Here is an 18,495-nt window from a genome sequence, read left to right on the forward strand (position 1 = left end):
CTCCAGGCCCGGCCGGCCGTGCGGCCTGAGCGTGGGGCCGGCGCGGGGCGGCATGCCGGGCGGCGTCAGGCCGTTGGCCAGCATGCGGCGCTCGAGGGCGGCCATGCGCTCGGCGCGCGACAGCACGGGCCGCGGCTCGCGTGCCGGCGTGGAGGTGGCCGGGCTCAGCACGAACGGGTCGGTGTCGGAGCGGTTGCGCGCGTTCTGCAGCTTCTGCAGCTGCGGGGCCCGGCTAATCATGGGGGAGTAGTTGCCGTAGCGCTGCGCCGGCGTGGCCGGGTGGTTGGGTCGCACGTTAACGCCAACGGGACCGCCAGCGCCGTAGCCGTAGCCGTTGTGGTCAGCGTGACTGAGCGAGCCTGTGCGGTTGAAGGAGCTCAGCGCGGGGCTGGAGGTCAGGCTGCGCGTGCCCGCTGCGTGCCGGGACGGACTGTTCCGCAAGTCCACCCCGGCACGCAGCACGTCATCTATCACCGTGCTGTGGAAAGGGCCGCGGGCGTAATAGGACACGTCCGACAACTCAAAATCGCTAACGTCTGGGCTGACTGGACTCGGGGGGAAAGGAGGCGTTTGCCTGCCTTTGTTCTGGCCAACGCCTCGCTCCCGCTCGTACTCCCTCTCCCGCTCCGCGCGGCGCGGTCCATTTAGGCCGCCGCGGGGGAACCCCGGCAGGGGGTCTTCCCCGTAGCCGCTGGTGGCGTTGGAATGGGAGCGGGTGACTCTGCCCTTCACGACGTCGTACTCGCTATCTACATCACTGCAGTCTATGTATGGGATGGAGGAGCTGCTGCCCTTGGCAGCCCGTGATGCTGGACCTGTGTTCAGGGCTTCGGCCGCATGGTGCCTGCCGCCGCCGGCCGGCGCTGCCCTCGCGCCCTCCTCGGGCCGCTGCTCGTGGCCGTTGGGCTGGCCCGCGTGACTGCCGCGAGTCCGCAGGGCGGGCGAGTCCTCGGCGCTCACTAGCGCCGGCTCCTTCCAGTGGTGCTTGGCTGGAGAGTGGCTCCTCTCTCGGGCAGTATAGCTTGCACTCTGTGTTGAGACAAATGATACAAGACAAAACGAGAAAATGGGAAATCAGAGAACAACAAATGGGAAAAGGGCTGACACTTTGATCGAGAATAACAGAACATTTTTTGAGTTTGGTCCCCATTGAAATCTACTGGTAACAATGAAAGAACAATGGACAGAGACACTGACTTCTTTTGGCACTTCGGAGCGTAGTGAAGGCAGTGGGGATAGGTTACTGTTGTACTGGACTTTACTGTGTTTCCTGAGGAGAAAATGAGAAACACTCAATGTTAAAGTCTGCATGCCACACATCTTCCAGACTCTCATCAATAGGTTAGAGGCCTCACCTTTCAAAGGGAATTTTTTTGAATTCTGTGTCTTTCACATAATCAATGAGCTGCTTCTGTGTCCGACCACTGGCAAAGATACAATGGAGAAAGTAGACAGTCAGCAAGGTCAACAACAAAATCAATAGAGGTCAATAATAGAATAACAGATTGTGCATTTGTGTCTGCATCAATATTTATTCAACACAGAGGCTCCACATTCATCTACCTGAACCTGAAGGAGGACCCTCGGCTGAACAGAACAGGCTTAGGCTTGGGCTTGGGCTCTTCGAAAAGCCGGAAAAAGGCATGGTACTCCACACAGATCTTCCAGAACACCTTGCAGCAGTCGCGGCTGGCCATCAGGAACTCCAGCGTGTCCTGGTATGCACTCTCCTGTGGGGGCAGAGGTTATGCTGGGTCAGCTCTCACGTGCACGCCTCCAAACACGTAATCACTCACAGAGCCAAACACAAGTTGGGGTGACTTACATTCAGGTCTGGCCTGAGTTTGATAAGAAATCTTTTCCTCTTGAAACTCAGCTTCCGCACTTTGGACCAGTTGAAGGCATTGATCTTCGTGTGACCCTGTAAGGTAAGAGAGTTTGTTTTTTTTGCCAACATACTGTATATTATCAAGTCTTCAAGAAGGCCCTCAGGACCCTGAGACATGGCACAGATATGAGATAATCACCTGAAAGACGAGGACGCCGGTGTGAGCCACCGACAGGCTGAGCTTGGTGCCCTCTCGGTCCTTGGCTGGATGAAGGCGTATGCCGTACATCTCCAGCCGGCGAGCCACCTCCAGCAGCTGGAAATCGGACTCGGCTGGTGTGTGCCCCCTGTTAACACATGAACTAAGGTCAACAATATAAGATCAACAACAAGATAGGCTAAACTAACATCAAGGTGACCTGCAAACTCAGGAGTAGTAAAAAAGGTGACAACATACAAAACCCTATTCACTTCAACTACCCTGGTTAACATAGAAACGGTGACTGTAGCCAAAAGGTGACAAGTTTACAGGTGTGGGTTAAGTGTCTTACAATACATATTAGAATATTAGGAACTTGAACTGAAGTCCCATAAATGTAAAAGGATGTTCACTTGTTCAAAAGTAAAAAGATGTTCACTTGATTTAACTGACAGCATCCTGGTTTCAGGGAAACAATGTCGCAGAGATTTGCCTCGCGCAATCTTATCTTTGTGAATGCTTTCCTGTTTCCTGCTCTGCGTAGTTAATGAGAGATTAAATTCCCAGCAGGGCTCTCTCCCAAAATAACTACCGTTTTTGTTATCAGCTGAAAAAAGGGCCCAGAGAGAAGAGCCAAGGGAGGCTAGTCAGAGCTAGCGGTGGGCCTGTCGGCTACCTGCTGAGCTTGCATTCTTCCCTCCCCAAACAAGTGCTGTGAAGGTGAAGAGCATGTTTATGTGTTGGCCCCCGTTCAAAGCAGGTTCACATCGATGTGTGGCCCAGGGAGCTATGGGAGAGGAAGCGTTTTGCACTTCTCCTTTCCCTGCGGTGTCCCAGAAGTGCACTTTTGTGCTGTTCCAAAGTGGAGTCCACCGAAGGGTTCACTGATGACGACATGTACCACAGAGGCTAAATAAGGACCAGTCGACGAGGCAGACGTGACTATTGACAATTATTCAGCACTTGCCCAAGTTTAAACATGCACCCAAAACATGACCCGAGAGGTGAAAAAAAGACTGTGTGTCAATGGCAGGCTAAAGCCAAGATATTCCCTTTGTCCTGGAGGCAGACGGTGTAATGTCTGAGGACTTTCCACATGAAGCGCAGACACAGGTGGCTCCTTGTCTTCTGGGGTGTGTAATGCACGTCTCTTTGTTATTAGAACTCGCTGCCTGAGCAGCTCCCCGCCGCACACTCGCCTGCAGGCTCAAACCACACAAACCGTGAATGGGGGGGGGGGGGGGGAGGAGGGGTTGCTGTGCGGGGTCTAAAGTCTGCTGAACACGCAAAGCTGACTCTCCTCGCGTTACAGAGAGCTGCGTGCTCCTACCATGTGTCACTCCAGATTAACACAGCGCCTGAGGATGTGTCTGATACTCCTCCCACCCCTCAAACCCAGTTATCAGCGGGATGATGTCAGTCGACAGCACGGTGTCACATTGGAAGAACGAAATTTGCAAAAAACACACTACACACACACACTACACTACACTTGAGCAAAACGATATGAAAGCTTATATCCTGGCAGTCACAAAGAGAGGATAACAATATTGGCTGAACATACACATGCTTGTGGTGAAACTCCATGATACTGTCTATGAGGGCCATTTGGTCCGGAATGTAACTGTTGTTCAGAAGGTGCTGCCGACTCTGAGTCTCCTCAAAGTCCCCGATTTCCGCTGTTGACCATAGAGAACAAAGATTAAAGAAAGCTGATGGAAATGTGTTTTTTACGTGGGAGTGTGCAGATCTATGAGAACATTAGATGAAATGTCAATATACTCTGAAGGAGAATGGGTGTTTGGTTTCAGCAAATTAATAACTGATTACTGAAAGTGTTTGATTAGTAGAATAAATGGTTCACTACAACCCTATTTGAATGTATCCAAAATGCTCCCATTTGTAACATATGAATAATTGGGAAAAACATGCAGTCTCAGTCCCTGTTAGCTGCTCACTTTGATTAGGCTTAATTTGACGGCCAGCTGTCAGAGACAGGCCCATTTGGACGTGTAGATGGACTTCGAATCTCTCTGGTTAGGGAGCGACTTATCATTATCATTATCATTGCTTTCACTAAAGCGGCACAGATTTCATACAAAGCGACAGCTCAAAGGTATCCATGACAACAAATACCATCTGAAGTTGTTTTCTTCTACTGCATTTGCTTTCCCAAAAGTCTTCTCTACTCTTGCAAGAGCTGGCAATAAAACTCTCCCCAAATTTCTCAAAGGATCATTTCAATCATTCCTGACATCAGTATTGTTCTCTCTCTATTTTCAGTCATAATATTTCCCATTCTCCTCCATCACCTCCCCCTCCACTGTATCTATTTTCTAAACAATTAGATTTTTCTTTACCGTGGAAGAAGGTTATTACACTACTATAATAACATTTAGGAAGATAAATTCAATTGAATGTATTGTCATTCAACCAATGTGTATGCACATAGAAAAAGATGGCTGAAGTTTTATCAAAATAAATAAATAGGTATACAACAGGACAAGACATTTCACACTTAATTAACCCATTTACTCCTAAAATGCCTGCTAAAAACGCCTATAGAATCCTATGGCATTCTAGACTAAATAACCTTATTTCCTGAGGGTTTTCTGAAAACATACTAAAAATTGTCAACGTCTACCAAAATTTAATATCTAAGCCTCTGTAGCACCTAGAAACATGAAATAAAAAGCATGCTGCGCTACGCAGCATCCAGCGGGAGGGTCAATGTTGCGCTACGCAGCATCCAGCGGGAGGGTCAATGTTGCGTCATGCAGCATTCAGCGCGAAGACATGCAGGCATTGCCTTCAAGAAAACGCCTAAAGACAACCATGGGAGGATGACTCACACTGGATGATGTGGGAGACCAGCAGAGCTGCACTGCTGTCGTTGCAGGTCAGTCGGCCACAGGCCAGGTCATACTTTATCTGCAGGGCAAACAGGTACCTGGGACACACAGGACAACACGGTCAAAACAGCAGCACACACTTCATCCTCCAGAGCAGACTGTACAGGACTGCCCAGTGCCCCAGGAAGAGACAAAGAATGTAAAGAATGTATTCACAGACTGATTGAGTACTGTTGCTTAGTAGACTGCGCAACAATTAAAGTGATTAATGCAAGATTAAATGAACCAATAAAGAGTGTGAGCATCGTAGGGTCACAATAGCGGAGTAGAGATTATGTTGGGGGACATATTAATGGCATAAATCTGCTGGAATTTTGTACCACAGCCATTGCATATGCATTAGTAGCCATGCTCCTCCAGTGCCTGGATTTAATGCACTTAACCACACAGAGACCAGGTGCCCATGGCATGGTGCCTTTTCAGTCGTGATACGATGGCACTATGGATGACTATTGGCAGACTTATGACAGGTATTAGGATAATCCTATTGAGGCTTACAGTCAGCAGCATGTCAGCTGCATGAATAAAATTATTGTAATGAATTAGGGAAGGGGAAAGATTAGGCCGCCAGCCTGGCAGAAGTGTTTTGATTTGCATTCCTAGGCATTTTCTCGGCTTTCTGATGTGAGACGGGAGGGCGACTTTGAAGCTTTGGGCACTGATCATGAAAGTGAGTGGGCAGAGGAAGTCTGTGCTGCTGTGGCTCACCTGGTCAGCTCCTCCAGTAGCTGGGCATGGTCTGGGGGAAAGAATTTCACCACGAAGCGCAGGACTGTGTGCTTGGGCCCTGTGAACACGACACCACAATTGTACTGCCAGATTGGAACATCAAAAGATTTCACATGGCAAGACACCATAGTAAAATAAGGGTTTGCTTTTTTCTCCCTTTTTTTCCCTCTAGGTTGAAATGAAAATAAAATGAAATGGCTTAGTCCTGTGGAAGAAACTTTAGCGATCAAGACTTCCATTGCCAAGAAGCCTATGCTCTTGGAGATAAGGTTTAATCTTTCAGGGCTGTAAAGAAATACTCTATAAAAGATTTCATTGGACCACCTCCATGCTTTAATTTCCTTTTCTTTGACATGGTGTTTAAAGCTACATGATGTCACCATATGTTTTGGTCCTGATTACTTCCACTGGTTACACTGCTGCTGAGGTGAGGTGCACATGGAGGGAAGTGGTGTCTTTGTAAGGACAACAGACTACAGCTGGGCGCGCAGGAGGAACTACAGACTGGATGAGAGCAACAACATTTTCTATGAGAAGTCGTTTAGGATTTCAAAACCTGACGACTTACGTTTGATCTGCTTTGCTATGGGTTTTAAGTGGTCCAGCCAAACCTGTAAGAAAAAAAAGAGAATCATATGTCATAATATGATAATAAACCTGTAAGACAGTTCTTCAAACTAACTTAACAACTATTGTTCAATATTCTACAATAAAATGAGACAAACAAGGTTGCAAGGGTTACATTTTACTATATTAATGATGTCTTGCAGTGGACTGTTTCAACCTGAAAACCTTTTGATGTTCACAATAATATTCTTCATGTGATTCAGTCATCAGACAAGAGCCTATTAGAGTACTTGAGCATAATGGCTGTTTCATCTCCTCCATGTCTTTCTTCTGAATATGACCTCTATTGAGCCCGATCTCCTTACATTTAGACCAGAGGATGATTACTGGGACTCTCTCATTGTCATTATACATGATTAATGTTCTGGTCATGGAGGGGCTATCTAAATAACAATGCAGGCAAATGAAAAAATTCAATCTAATCAGATTTTGGCCCGAAAGGGCAGTTATCTTTCCATGGGCTTGACAGTATGACAGATTACGGTCTCCTACTCACCATCATTTTCCGATGATCCTGATACTCCAGGCCAAAGTAGTCTCCTTCGACGAGGTTCAGGTGAGTGCACACCATGTCAAACAGCACCTTGCCCGACGCTCGTTGCTGCAGAAACATAAAATAGAAACAGCCAGGATTAACCAGATGGCACCCTCTCCCAAACTGGGCCCAGATCATGGGGTTTTCTGCCAAGTGTGATCTAATACAAAACTCTCCATTCTTGTGTGTGCTTGCTTCTTGGCCCTCTACTCATGAGTATATCTGATTACAGTGCCCAAAAGCTGAAATTAAAATCTGACTATCCTGTGAGAACACCCCCAAGCCAAAGCTTAAAGAGAACTAACTGAAAGGAAGCTGATTTGGGGTTGTACGTTTTCTGACAAGAAAACCTTTTTGGGGCTGTCCTTTTTCTGACAAGAAAACCCTTCTACCACCACCTGCTACACAGACTGCCGGCTGGACAGCTTGCCTGCTAAAGGCCATGATCTGTTTTTACGACAGATGATGACCATTGAAATCTGTGACAGAAAGTCAATGTTAAAACGTCAAAAACCACTATGCCATCTCGGTTAAGTTGTCCATTCATTTCATCTCGGTAAAATGCCCATTCAGTTGTGCTGGGCTCCCGGAGAGAGACGGGGGTCGAATGAGGTGGACATGAAAAGCCGAGACAGGACACATCCCTGGCTGACGGCTCCCAACACTCCCGCCTCTCTCAGGCTGAGTGTCGGACACACAAAAGCCCCCCTGAGACGGGCAGAGAAGGTTGAACACCAAGCCGGACGAAGGGAGGGTGACCGCGAGACTGTTCCCATCCAGAGAGTAAATATGACTGGCCTGCTCCCTTTGATGCTGATCTACTGGCACCGTTTCTCTTAGCGGGTCCGTTCCTCTACAGGCCAGAGGGGACTCTTTGAAGTGTGAATCATTTGGCAGCTATTCCTTCCTCCCTTTTTCAAAGAGGGAAACATAAGACTTTAAAAAGCCAACTAGGTGTGTATGAAAAGTGAATCATTTCATTAAGTAATATTATTTGTAAGTATAATTTGTGGTCTAAAGCACGCATTTGGAGAATCACTCCTGTATGACAAACAGGTACACAATTTACAGCACAACAAATTATGTGACAAATAAAGAACCAAATGGTTTGTGTATGCAAGTCAGACATACAGACCATCAGAGAAAGAAAGTGAGTGTGTGTGTTTAGAAATAGCTCTTGCTAGGCTCTGACCTACAATCTCAGTACGGTAGTTTCGATCGTGTGCTTAGCGCTACTCTGCACCACCCAGCAGGAGAGCCGAGTTTCCCCTGTGTGACAGTATGAGGCTAGACAGGCAGGGGACTCAAACAGGAACATCCTGATGAAGAGCTCCCAACCACAGGTCCCTAGAACAGGCTGGAAGCATTCCTTAAGTAAGGAGAGTTTCTGGTACAAGCCTCCCTAATGAAACAACCTGAACAAAGTTTGAGAGAAAAAACATGAACCTCTATACTGAAAGATGGGCCAAAACCAGCATCTTTTGAGTGAGGCAATCATTGAGGAAAAACACCAGAAGGGAAAACTTTTCAGAGACAGGAATTTGGCCTAGCTTGAGTTAGGCTTAGCCTAAATCCTGGTGTGGGTGTTATTTTGTGTGGGTGTGGCTGTAAGCAAAATAACTGCATCTGATGAACCATACGGAAAAATCCTTAATTCCGCATGCAGTTAGGTAATCTGCCATCTTCTTTTCACGACTCACTTTTTCCCCACTCTTGGACTCCAGAGTCCAGCTCAGCTGTGGCAGACGTTAGAGGGAGTCCAGAGGGCCAGCTGCCTGCATATGGTGGAGAGGGCTGGTGAGGAGCAGCACACCAGAGCAGGAAGATGTGGGCCTCCAGCCAAAAGCCCACCAGACAGCTGCCAGGGCCTCGGCCTCCTACTCTTCATATTTCCCAACACACAATACTCTTCCCAAACACAGCCACACTAAGCAGCTCAGTGGCTGAGGGTGTGGGGTTCGCTGTATGGTCAAACTATCCTAACATCAAATCCTCTAATACATTCAAATGTTTTATTTTGCAGTTGTGTTTCAGCCTTATTAGACTGTAAGGACATAGGGGCAGAGCTGGACAGGAAAGAAAATATATGGATTGTTTTTTAAAAACTGTGTACAGTAAGCAAATAAAAGAGATCACAAATCAAAGGACCCCATAAGTGACAATGACCTTGCAGTTAACAAATTCATATTTATTTAATCTTTAATGTAATCTTTTGTTCTACAAAAAGGAGAAGATGTAGCAAGAAGACATTCTGCGGAATATCCCCATGTGGAGCAGAGTGGAATAGAAAGGGACCCTGTGAGATGTCAGATCTCATTCATCCACTAACAACGTCCCTGCAGAGCACCACAGAGGAGGATAAGGAGATGGGAGCTTGGTGATTAAGAGCTGCAGTGTGGAACACACACACACACACACACACACACACACACACACACACACACACACACACACACACACACACACACACACACACACACACACACACACACACACACACACACACACACACACACACACTATCCATGTGTGGCCACTGCCAGCACAATGAGAACAGGGCCATTATATTACAAGACCCTCCTTCAGCTCAGGAGATTGATCACCAAGTGCCAAGTGGCCCTGTGCACCATTATACCACATGCATGTCACTATACACCACACACAGCTTTCCTATGACGCACGCACACACACACACACACACACACAGCGCTACTTCCATTCAGGAACATGCGGTACGCCCAATTACAAAAAGGTCACATTCGCAATCACAAATATCTTGCGTGGCAGCTGACATTTCAGACTGAGAGTGATCAACAAATAAGTCTAGGGAAAAATGTCATGGAACAAAATGGCCCCTCGAGGCATCAATTCAAATTCATTTGGGAGTTGTGCTATGGTGAAATTGGTCTGGAATTTACCAGCAGAGTCCAAATGTGCCAGAACAGCATCTGGGGAAGATACTCTGGTGAGGTTAAACTCACACTCAAGCCATTTGAGCATTACTCACTCAGCATTCCCGTCGCCACGCTCAATCATTTCCTTATCAGCCCTGTGACCTCCAGTTGTAAACAAGCAGTGTCTGACTTGGGGTGAGTAAATAAATCCTGACAGCCCTTCTGGAGAATGTGCCTACATGTCTGGTAAGTGGTGATCAGCGACCCCTCCCCCACCCAAACAATGTGCTCTAGATCAGGTGTAAATATGTGCTTGATCTTGCCCCAGATATGCTGTGTTGGGTTTATGCATGGTTCACCTCCCTTGGTAGTTTACATACAACCTCATGTCCACACCCTCTTAAACCAGCACCCAATAGACAATGGGTATACAAGTGGGAACAGATCTCTGGGCAGAGATCACCTCACCAAAGCCTTTAGGTGGACATGTGCAACTGAGAGAATATTTAAACCATTATGTGCTCAGGATTTAGCAACCAGAGTACACTTTTGACTGCATAAATGTGTGGGAAAAAATGCCCACATTATTAAAAAAAAACAGTTAAAAGCGGAGTTTAAAAAAAAAAAAACACCAAAATAATAATATAAAAATTTACATATAAACATCTAAGTTAGTGTGGAAACCGAATAGTTCCCAAGCGTATTCTAAGTTCTGCATAAAAGAACAAAGGCCCTGACACTGGGTCTAGACTACCCAGACAAAGGCACCCGAGTTAGCCCTTTAACTATGGTGGCATGTCAGAGAGGAGCATATGGAGAGCTTAGGAGAGGCCAAAGGCAAACAGGCATGAAAGCTCTTCTGTGTATTTACATGTTTCCCCTACATTTGCCTGGGCTGCACAGAGCTGAGATCACAGGCTGGCTACAGTAGCAGATTCATTCCCATCCTTGGCCTGATTGGATTGAAAGCAGATGTTCTGGTTGAGAGCCAGATTGGATTCGCTGGGGTCTTCTTTGGTCTCTTTTAAAGTCAACAGCTGGGAAAGCATTATCTAGCAGTGGGAAACCAAAATACACAAAAAAGTAAAAAGAACAAATATAAATGTGATTACAACCAGGACCATTTCTCAATATCAGCCCAGATGAACATTTGTACCATTATGTATTACTGAGATTTTTACTGAAAGGCAGGTGTTACGACATGATGGTGAACTGTAACCATAGCAATATACAGTAATGACTACAGTATGTACATAGTATATTAGCTGAAGAGCTAATAATTCACTTGTACTACCAAGTGGTGATATCAGTCAATCAATGCAAAATCGTAATAAACATAACATATCAAAAACTATTTTCTAGAAAGGGACATATGAGACATGCCATCACAACACAGGTCTATCAGCACCTCTGCAGAACTTAAGCCCTGCTTGAGAAGCTGAGTTCTCAGGCTGAACTTCATTGAGATTCAGGTCAGGCCCATGTGCCCAGGGTGACTCCTCTGCAGCTAGAGCCTGACAATAGCAGCAGAGACAGGAGGATGCCCTGGTGATAATCCCATCATCTAGTTCAACCCCACTCCTATTCACCATGCAGTGCCATGAACAACACGGCTGGGTACTCATAGCCACCGAAGCAAACGCGAAAAGACCATCTATTGTGTGAGGGCACAACAAATTAAATGGCACTGTTGCATAACATTATGATAAACAAAGAAAAGAAATATGGGAGTAAGCTGCAAGCAGTCTGTCTTTACCATACCAGAGATGCAGATACTCACATACACACAGACAGACAGACAGACAGACAGACAGACACAGAGACAGACACAGTCCAAACACATGAAAAAAGAGGCACAGCAGAAACGCCGCTTGGTCGCCACAGCTGTCAAACTCATTACTGTCACACCACCTCACCCTCCAGGGCTTGAGAGGCTAGCCGCGGGAAGGCCGTCCTCACACATGGCTGTGGGGTGAAGGTGCTGTGCTGAGATAAGCCCAGCTCTCCCAGCGTGCTCCCCGCTTGCAGTAGGCGGTTTTAGTGTGCTCTGGGCCCAGGCGACTGAGCATATTGATTTTGCATAAAGCTTAATGAAGTGTCCTGTTGTGACTATCACTCTGCCCAGCGGTAAACACTGCAGTGTTAGGCAAGTCCCTGATAGTCACAGACTCAAACAGCCTACAAAGACTGTGTTTAACTAACACATATAACTCAGTCCATGCTCAATAGTCATTTAAGCCATTTATTTATTGAGGATCGTATAAATGGGTGGAGGATTAAGATGAAAATGCGTTCAAATCTGAAAATAAACTAAAATTGTCTGTTGGAGCCGTTTCGTGCAGGAAACCTCAGCACTTTAAAGAAAACAAAGCATTAACCATTGTTCACATTAACAACCAGAAACAAAAAAACATGACTGCCACTTCAACATAACCATTTAAGAATTCAGGGATAGGGTTTTAAATTCATTCTTTTTACCACAAAAACAAGGTAAGACCTAAAATACTTGAGAGCCAAAAGCTTTCAACTTGCCTTACCTCTCTCAATCTGATTTAAGCATACATTAGACTCTGGCACCATGCTGTTTCACTGAAACTGCTGTCTGTAGCCATTCTGGAAGCCAAGGATTACTGTCACTCTGATAAGAGTGCTTTGCATCAGTGGCAGTCATCATTTTTATTCCTTGGCCGTAAACAAGCACTAAGCTATATGAACAGAGAGAAAATTCAAATGAAATGTGACAAAGACCAACTGAGTTTCATGAATTTCACAGATATTTCAGCCTACACCTAAAATAACACCAAAGTTTTTTTTTTTTCGCCCAAAGATAAGACACACAAGGACAAGGACATAATCACAACGTCGACGAGCCTTATCAGGATGCTTTGAACTTATTTTCTGTCTGGCCACATTGCTGTGTGTAACATTCTGCAACAAGTCTACCGTCTAAGTGCAAGAGGTGGTGAAAGAAATCTGACCTTCTGTGAAATACAGTAAATCACTCCACAGATGACTCGAAAGATTACAAGCGCAAACAGACTGCAACAGCAGCCACCTCAGGGTGTAGTACTGAATCAGAGTGCACAGTGAGTCATAACATACTGAGCCAGTCCGAGCTCCTGTCCTGACTATATGCACGATGATGAAACTAATGTTAATATTTACCAGGGCCCTAAACTCAGAGGAAAGCAAGCGTCTCCACTTGTGGTGTGATCTGCTGTGGTGTGATTTAATATGCTGAGCAGCTTTAAACTGGGTCAGAGAAAATCACATGATACTGAAACTACTACTACATTTCCAGCCCTTCGACAAATATCCCTTCCACACTACAAAACCTGTACCCTAACTTTCTTATCTTATCTTACGCAGAGAAAAGATTAAAATTCTATCTGTTGATGTCTTATTTTTCAGTCACATTATGTGTGATGATGTCAATGTTATAGGCTAAGCTTGTTTGCATACAACGCATATTCTCCTATTTTTCTCCCATTCCGGGGGACTAGCATGGGTTAACCGTCATTTCTGAATGATCTCACATGATTAGGTCAGAACAGCCAAACCCACTAAGAAGGCGGTGTCTTTGTCAGATCGGCATAGCAGAGCCAAACGTGGTGTGAAACAGTCGGCCAACATGCCAATCTGTGACCAAGAGTGATGCGATAAACACATGTGAGGAATGGCCCATTTGTTAATCAAAAACAGACTGAAGCACTAATGTGGCATTCAGGCCACTGCAGAGTTGGAGAGAGAGGAAGGGTGGAAGGGTGTGTGTGTGTGTGTGTGAGAGAGAGAGAGAGTGGGGGGGGGGGGGTGAGTGTGAGGGACATAGCACTAGATAGCACTAGATATATCACTAGAGGCCTAGCAACATCAACCACATGTGCCGTGATTCCCCAAACCTCTGTGACCACAGCTTTAGCCTGGTGTAAACAGACAGAGATGGGGCTTTGGGTTGGGGAGGGGGAGGGTGCACCAGCAGGTTAACATCCAGCACTTCAGCTGTAGGAGTGGGAAGTATTGAGTTGCAGGTGGAGGTCTCATTTCAGAGGGATCTGCACAGATGGGCCTGAGAGCGTAGGCATGAGTATACACTAAGGAACTCAACTGAACCACAATATTTCTTTTTGAAGCAGCATCAGACACAACGCATACCTCTCTGTAGCCTTGAAATGTCAAAACATTGAAGAAAAACAAGTGGGTAATAGTCAAAACTACATACTGTCCCCTCTATGGCCCAAGTGAGTAAGCAGAAATATAAGGGATGCATCAGAAACAGCCTAGTAATAAGCAGTTTAAAAGGAAAAAGTTTCTTCTATATGATCTGACTGTGAGCTGTGAACTGTTCTCCTAGAAGTCTAACATTAGAGGTTGGCCACTTGTTCAGATATTTCCCACAGTTAGGCTGATTATTATTCCTTACATCTATTAATAATTCTGAATATCCTATTTCTTTTTATGTTCTACACACCATTTTCATTTGAAATATCCAGATTAATTTAAACATCAATATATTCATTTTAATATGGTTTAGGTCTGCCTATGCTGTTGTTTGTAAATTTATATTGATGCAATATAAATGGCACAGAGACAAAACAGTGTATCTAGACTCAGCATCCAGATCTACCGCGGCTGACACCATGCTAATGATATCACACTCAGGGAACCTACCACCAACATGCCTGGGGACTCCAGACATGCCATTAGCACACAGAATGTGTGGCTGGGAGACCCATCAGGGCGGGAATGTTGTCGCCATGATGCTAAGCACCACAAAACACACTCCAACACAGTGTTTTCCCTCTCACAGACACATCCACAGCCCTGCACTGCTTCCTGGCACTGAGCAGAGCTGCGGGTGATGCCATGCAGGCTGGCACGGCGGCCCAGTGGTGGCACAGGATGGCAGCGCGAGGCGATCGAGCAGGCTGGTGGGGGCCTGCTGCTCCGTGTGGTCCACTGGCTCAGCTCTAATCCCCCCGGGTAATAAACGATGACAGCCACAGATGCTCCTCTCCTAGTGAGACCAATCAATTTGCCTTCTTCAGATTAACGTAAACGACTTAACCCTCCGTGTTACAAATCTACCGGCATTCTATACTCTCTCGAATGGGGAATGGTTCTCCCTATTGGGTAGGACAAGTGCTCAGACAACACTACTTTTGAGTTCTCTGCAGCTGAGACTGACATAGGACCAATAAAGCATGACTGATCAAAACAAATCAAATAGATTGAGATAATTTGTAAGGCCATCTTGAAAGAGATTAGGACTGTGGTAATTAAATAACAGAGTTTAATGATTCATGATTTCACACTGAAAGGACTGTTTTAGGAAACAATAAATACACTTCAATTATTATTGGTGGTCTACTGTTATGCAATGCTTAAATGCAAACCTAAAAAGTGCATTTGAAATCCCAGTATGGGAAACCACACTCTATAAGACAAATATCAAATAATTTCAATGAATAAATTACACAATTAACTAAATAAACATGGTTTATTTTTATTTTCGGTAACCTCAGGTTTACCCTTGAAATTGTAATTGGCATCAAGTACTAAGGCTGAGGCAGAGGTCAGTGTGCTTTCCTTTTAAGATGGATTAAGGTTAAGAGTGACAAAATCATTTCCTGCAGTTTGCAGCTCCAGCCGTGCTTGTAGGTTACAGTTGTAGGCAAGACACGCTCAGCGTAGTTGGTCTGCTTACCGGTAGTCCCTACAGGAGCAAGCACACAATGCTACAGTCACTAGCCAAACAGCAGGCACACTGGCCAAACACATTACCAGTAACTGAAAGCCCCCATCAGATCCCTGTGAACAGTAACTGCTGACTCTACAGCCAAAACTGCAGAAAGAAAAACACAATTATCTTTTGCATGGCGTGTCTCTCTAAAAACAATATTGACCTTCAGTAAGGAAATGCAATGGCTAGCTGGACTAGCAATATTGTATGTGTGTACCTTTCATTTAACTGACTGAAACTAGCAATGGCTTCACAGTAAGAGATCTTACCAGCCAAAAAGTCATCACTTCTAAACCATTTATAAATAAATGTATAAATGAATGGTTTAGAAAATGAAATGTGTACATCGGTGTACTGTACATCAAAATGCCCACTGCTCTCTGCTGTAAGACAGAATATGGGCAGGAACATACTTCTCATTTCATAAGCAGCGTGCTATTGTGTTCTGCCTCCAGGCCATAGTTTGATCTTTTTTCTGCAATGCAATCTCCAATTATCACACAACCAGCCCTCAGGAAAGTGCAGTCTGGCTAGCCTTCCATGGCTGTTGGCCCTTGGGTCCTCCCAGGAATGTAGGTCTTTGTCACAACTGAATACAAATTCGGCACCCTGAAGAGGAACCCACCGCTGTAACTATGGCAACCATTAAAAATGGGGGTTAATTTTTAATCCCTTAATATTACGGTGAGAATGTTTTGACCCAGTGGAATGTTTTGTGTTCACACTAAGTGGTTTGTAATAGAGTGAAGATAAAACAAAATTCTGTATGGTGTAATTGCTCCACTTTTATCTAGAATCACCTTCACAGACAAAGCGTGAAAAAAAAGTCCTTAATGATTTATTTTTAGAAATAACCACTTTGAAATGAACAAATGGTCTCTGAAGTATCAAGTAAAACACATGGCCCTTCCTCTGGATGCACAGGTGATTGTGATGCATTGCCAAGTTGATCCAAAGAGACAACATAAAGCCACAGATCTCAGACCAACCTGGAATCAGAGGCACACCATTTCCCTACGACTGAGTGGCTCAAAACAATCAGGGAGGACCCAGAGAGCAGCTCTTAGCAAAGCATAGCAACTGGTGACATTTCGTCTCGGCCACTGCACAAATAGCCCATTGATGTCAGTGAGAAGAGAGAGAGAGAGAGAGAGAGAGAGAGAGAGAGAGAGAGAGAGAGATAGAGCGTCTGCCTGCCCAGAGCCCCTTAAGATCTCCCTGCTGCTTACAAGCCCTTCTTTAGCCCCTCAACCAATCCAGACCACTCCTGTCAGACTGACACCCACTGATGTTTAATAAGAAGCCTGCCATAGCTCATTCAGACATTCACCCCCTGCAAGAGAGAAATCCCCTCTCAGTGAGAAAGATACTTACAAAAACTTGAAATGGCTAAAACATTTTCTCAACAAGACAATGACATGACAATATGCAGATTAACTTAAAAAGGAAAGGAAGGAAAGTCATAATTCAAGCAGATAACTTAAATAGCAATAAAAAGGCCAACAAAGACCACCAGATCAGATCAAAAGATGGCACTGAGTGTCCTGCCAGTGTCCTCACCATTCCTCATCAAATTAGAAGTTATATAAGCGCATCTGAGTAAATTAACAAAAGCAACATAATTTTATTGAGTTCAGAATTCAGAATTTCCGCAGCATGAATCTTCTTCTGTGGTTAGAGGAACTGGAAGGGAGGAAAAGGCATAAGTGGAAACCTGGCGGTACAGTTTTCACCTCAGGCCAAATTAAATCTCTTTCACCGTCCCTCGGTGGGTTTGATGTGATTAGTTCCTCCCGAGTGGCTTACGCAACGCTTCTCTGTTTGATTGGAAGAGCGCAGCCATCACGTCAATGCATCTGCTGCTGCACTGATACTGACACCAAGACACACACACACACACACACACACACACACACACACACACAGACACACACACACACACACACACAGACACACACACACACACACACACACACACACACACACACACAGCTGGGCCTGTTGATATCAAGTTAAATTCCAACCTTGAAACCTCTTGATTGTAACTGAATTACAGCTGAAGAAGGACTTTCACAAGGAATATGCAAGCATTGGTGTCAGTATGGATAAAAGTGTCAGTAGGGATTTTATCAGTATCTCAAGATAGCTACCTATATGAACAGTGAAATCAGCAGAAGAGGTCAAGGGTCCAACAATCACATGATATGACAGTTAGAAGACTAGAGTGAATAGATCGTCAATAGGGGATTTCATATTTCTTAGAGATGGATTAGTCTGTGGATGTCCTGTGTGAGGCTGGCTAATCTAGGCTTGAAAACACCCCATGTTATATAGTGATGGGAAATATAGTGAGAATATAGTGAGACAGTGTCTGATTTCATGGTGCAACTCTACTCTGCCATGATGTGTCCTCACCATATGAATATCAATGAGGAATTCATAATCTATCAAAGTAAGTGCATGCAGCCATGTGGTCTCCCAGTAGGGAAGAATGTGATTGCTGCATGGCAGTGGTTATAACATACTAATCATGCCAAGGATGCTGAAAATCTATATGGCACTCGTGTTTCATCAGTTAAACAGTTAGTGTAAGCATTGTGATTATGAAGACAAGTGAAATCATGGTGGTGTTGGTCCACACACCCCTATTTTGAAGTCAAGTTCATGTTCTTAGGATCTAATTTGGTGTTTCAGGAGCAGCATCGCCTCTAGACAGCCTTCCTGCGTTTACATTTATTCAGTCTAAGGCTTTGCTTTCACTGCACTGAGCCCTGCATGGAGGAGGACCACTCTGGTTTCCATAGGAACCATTCATCTATGTATTCATCTATAGTGCAATCTCCATCCTGCACTGGCCATTGCACAAGGAAAGAAAGAGAAAATGAAAAACAGGGGCGTATGTGGAACAAGTGAGCTTTCACCTGATTAATTGACCGTGGCCTTATACTGTACATCAGGTCTGCAGAGGACTGTGTGATTCGGTTGGGTGACAACTGTAAACCGTGAAGTGAAGGCTTTATGTTGTACTGTA

The 18,495-nt window shown here is 45.2% G+C and overlaps 1 protein-coding gene across 2 annotated transcripts in view; it reads right to left on the reverse strand.

Annotated features, from left to right (window-relative positions):
• LOC143100567 (FERM, ARHGEF and pleckstrin domain-containing protein 1) overlaps window positions 1–18,495 on the reverse strand; it is a 47,752-nt gene that overhangs the window by 16,107 nt on the left and 13,150 nt on the right. For both annotated transcript variants that reach the window (XM_076263863.1, XM_076263862.1), the window contains exons 3-13: window positions 6,792–6,896; window positions 6,237–6,279; window positions 5,648–5,726; window positions 4,880–4,977; window positions 3,592–3,706; window positions 2,028–2,175; window positions 1,826–1,921; window positions 1,564–1,730; window positions 1,356–1,424; window positions 1,198–1,270; window positions 816–1,029 (exon numbers count right to left, since the gene is read on the reverse strand). In XM_076263863.1, the coding sequence (XP_076119978.1) occupies window positions 816–1,029; window positions 1,198–1,270; window positions 1,356–1,424; window positions 1,564–1,730; window positions 1,826–1,921; window positions 2,028–2,175; window positions 3,592–3,706; window positions 4,880–4,977; window positions 5,648–5,726; window positions 6,237–6,279; window positions 6,792–6,896 (1,207 nt within the window). The remainder of the gene's footprint in view (window positions 1–815; window positions 1,030–1,197; window positions 1,271–1,355; window positions 1,425–1,563; window positions 1,731–1,825; window positions 1,922–2,027; window positions 2,176–3,591; window positions 3,707–4,879; window positions 4,978–5,647; window positions 5,727–6,236; window positions 6,280–6,791; window positions 6,897–18,495) is intronic.

This window comes from Alosa pseudoharengus, unplaced genomic scaffold (assembly GCF_046254945.1).
Source record: "Alosa pseudoharengus isolate Yale_2024_CS ecotype anadromous, Long Island Sound unplaced genomic scaffold, YU_APseudo_1.1 YU_APseudo_1.1_scf_3, whole genome shotgun sequence".
NCBI lineage: Eukaryota > Metazoa > Chordata > Actinopteri > Clupeiformes > Clupeidae > Alosa > Alosa pseudoharengus.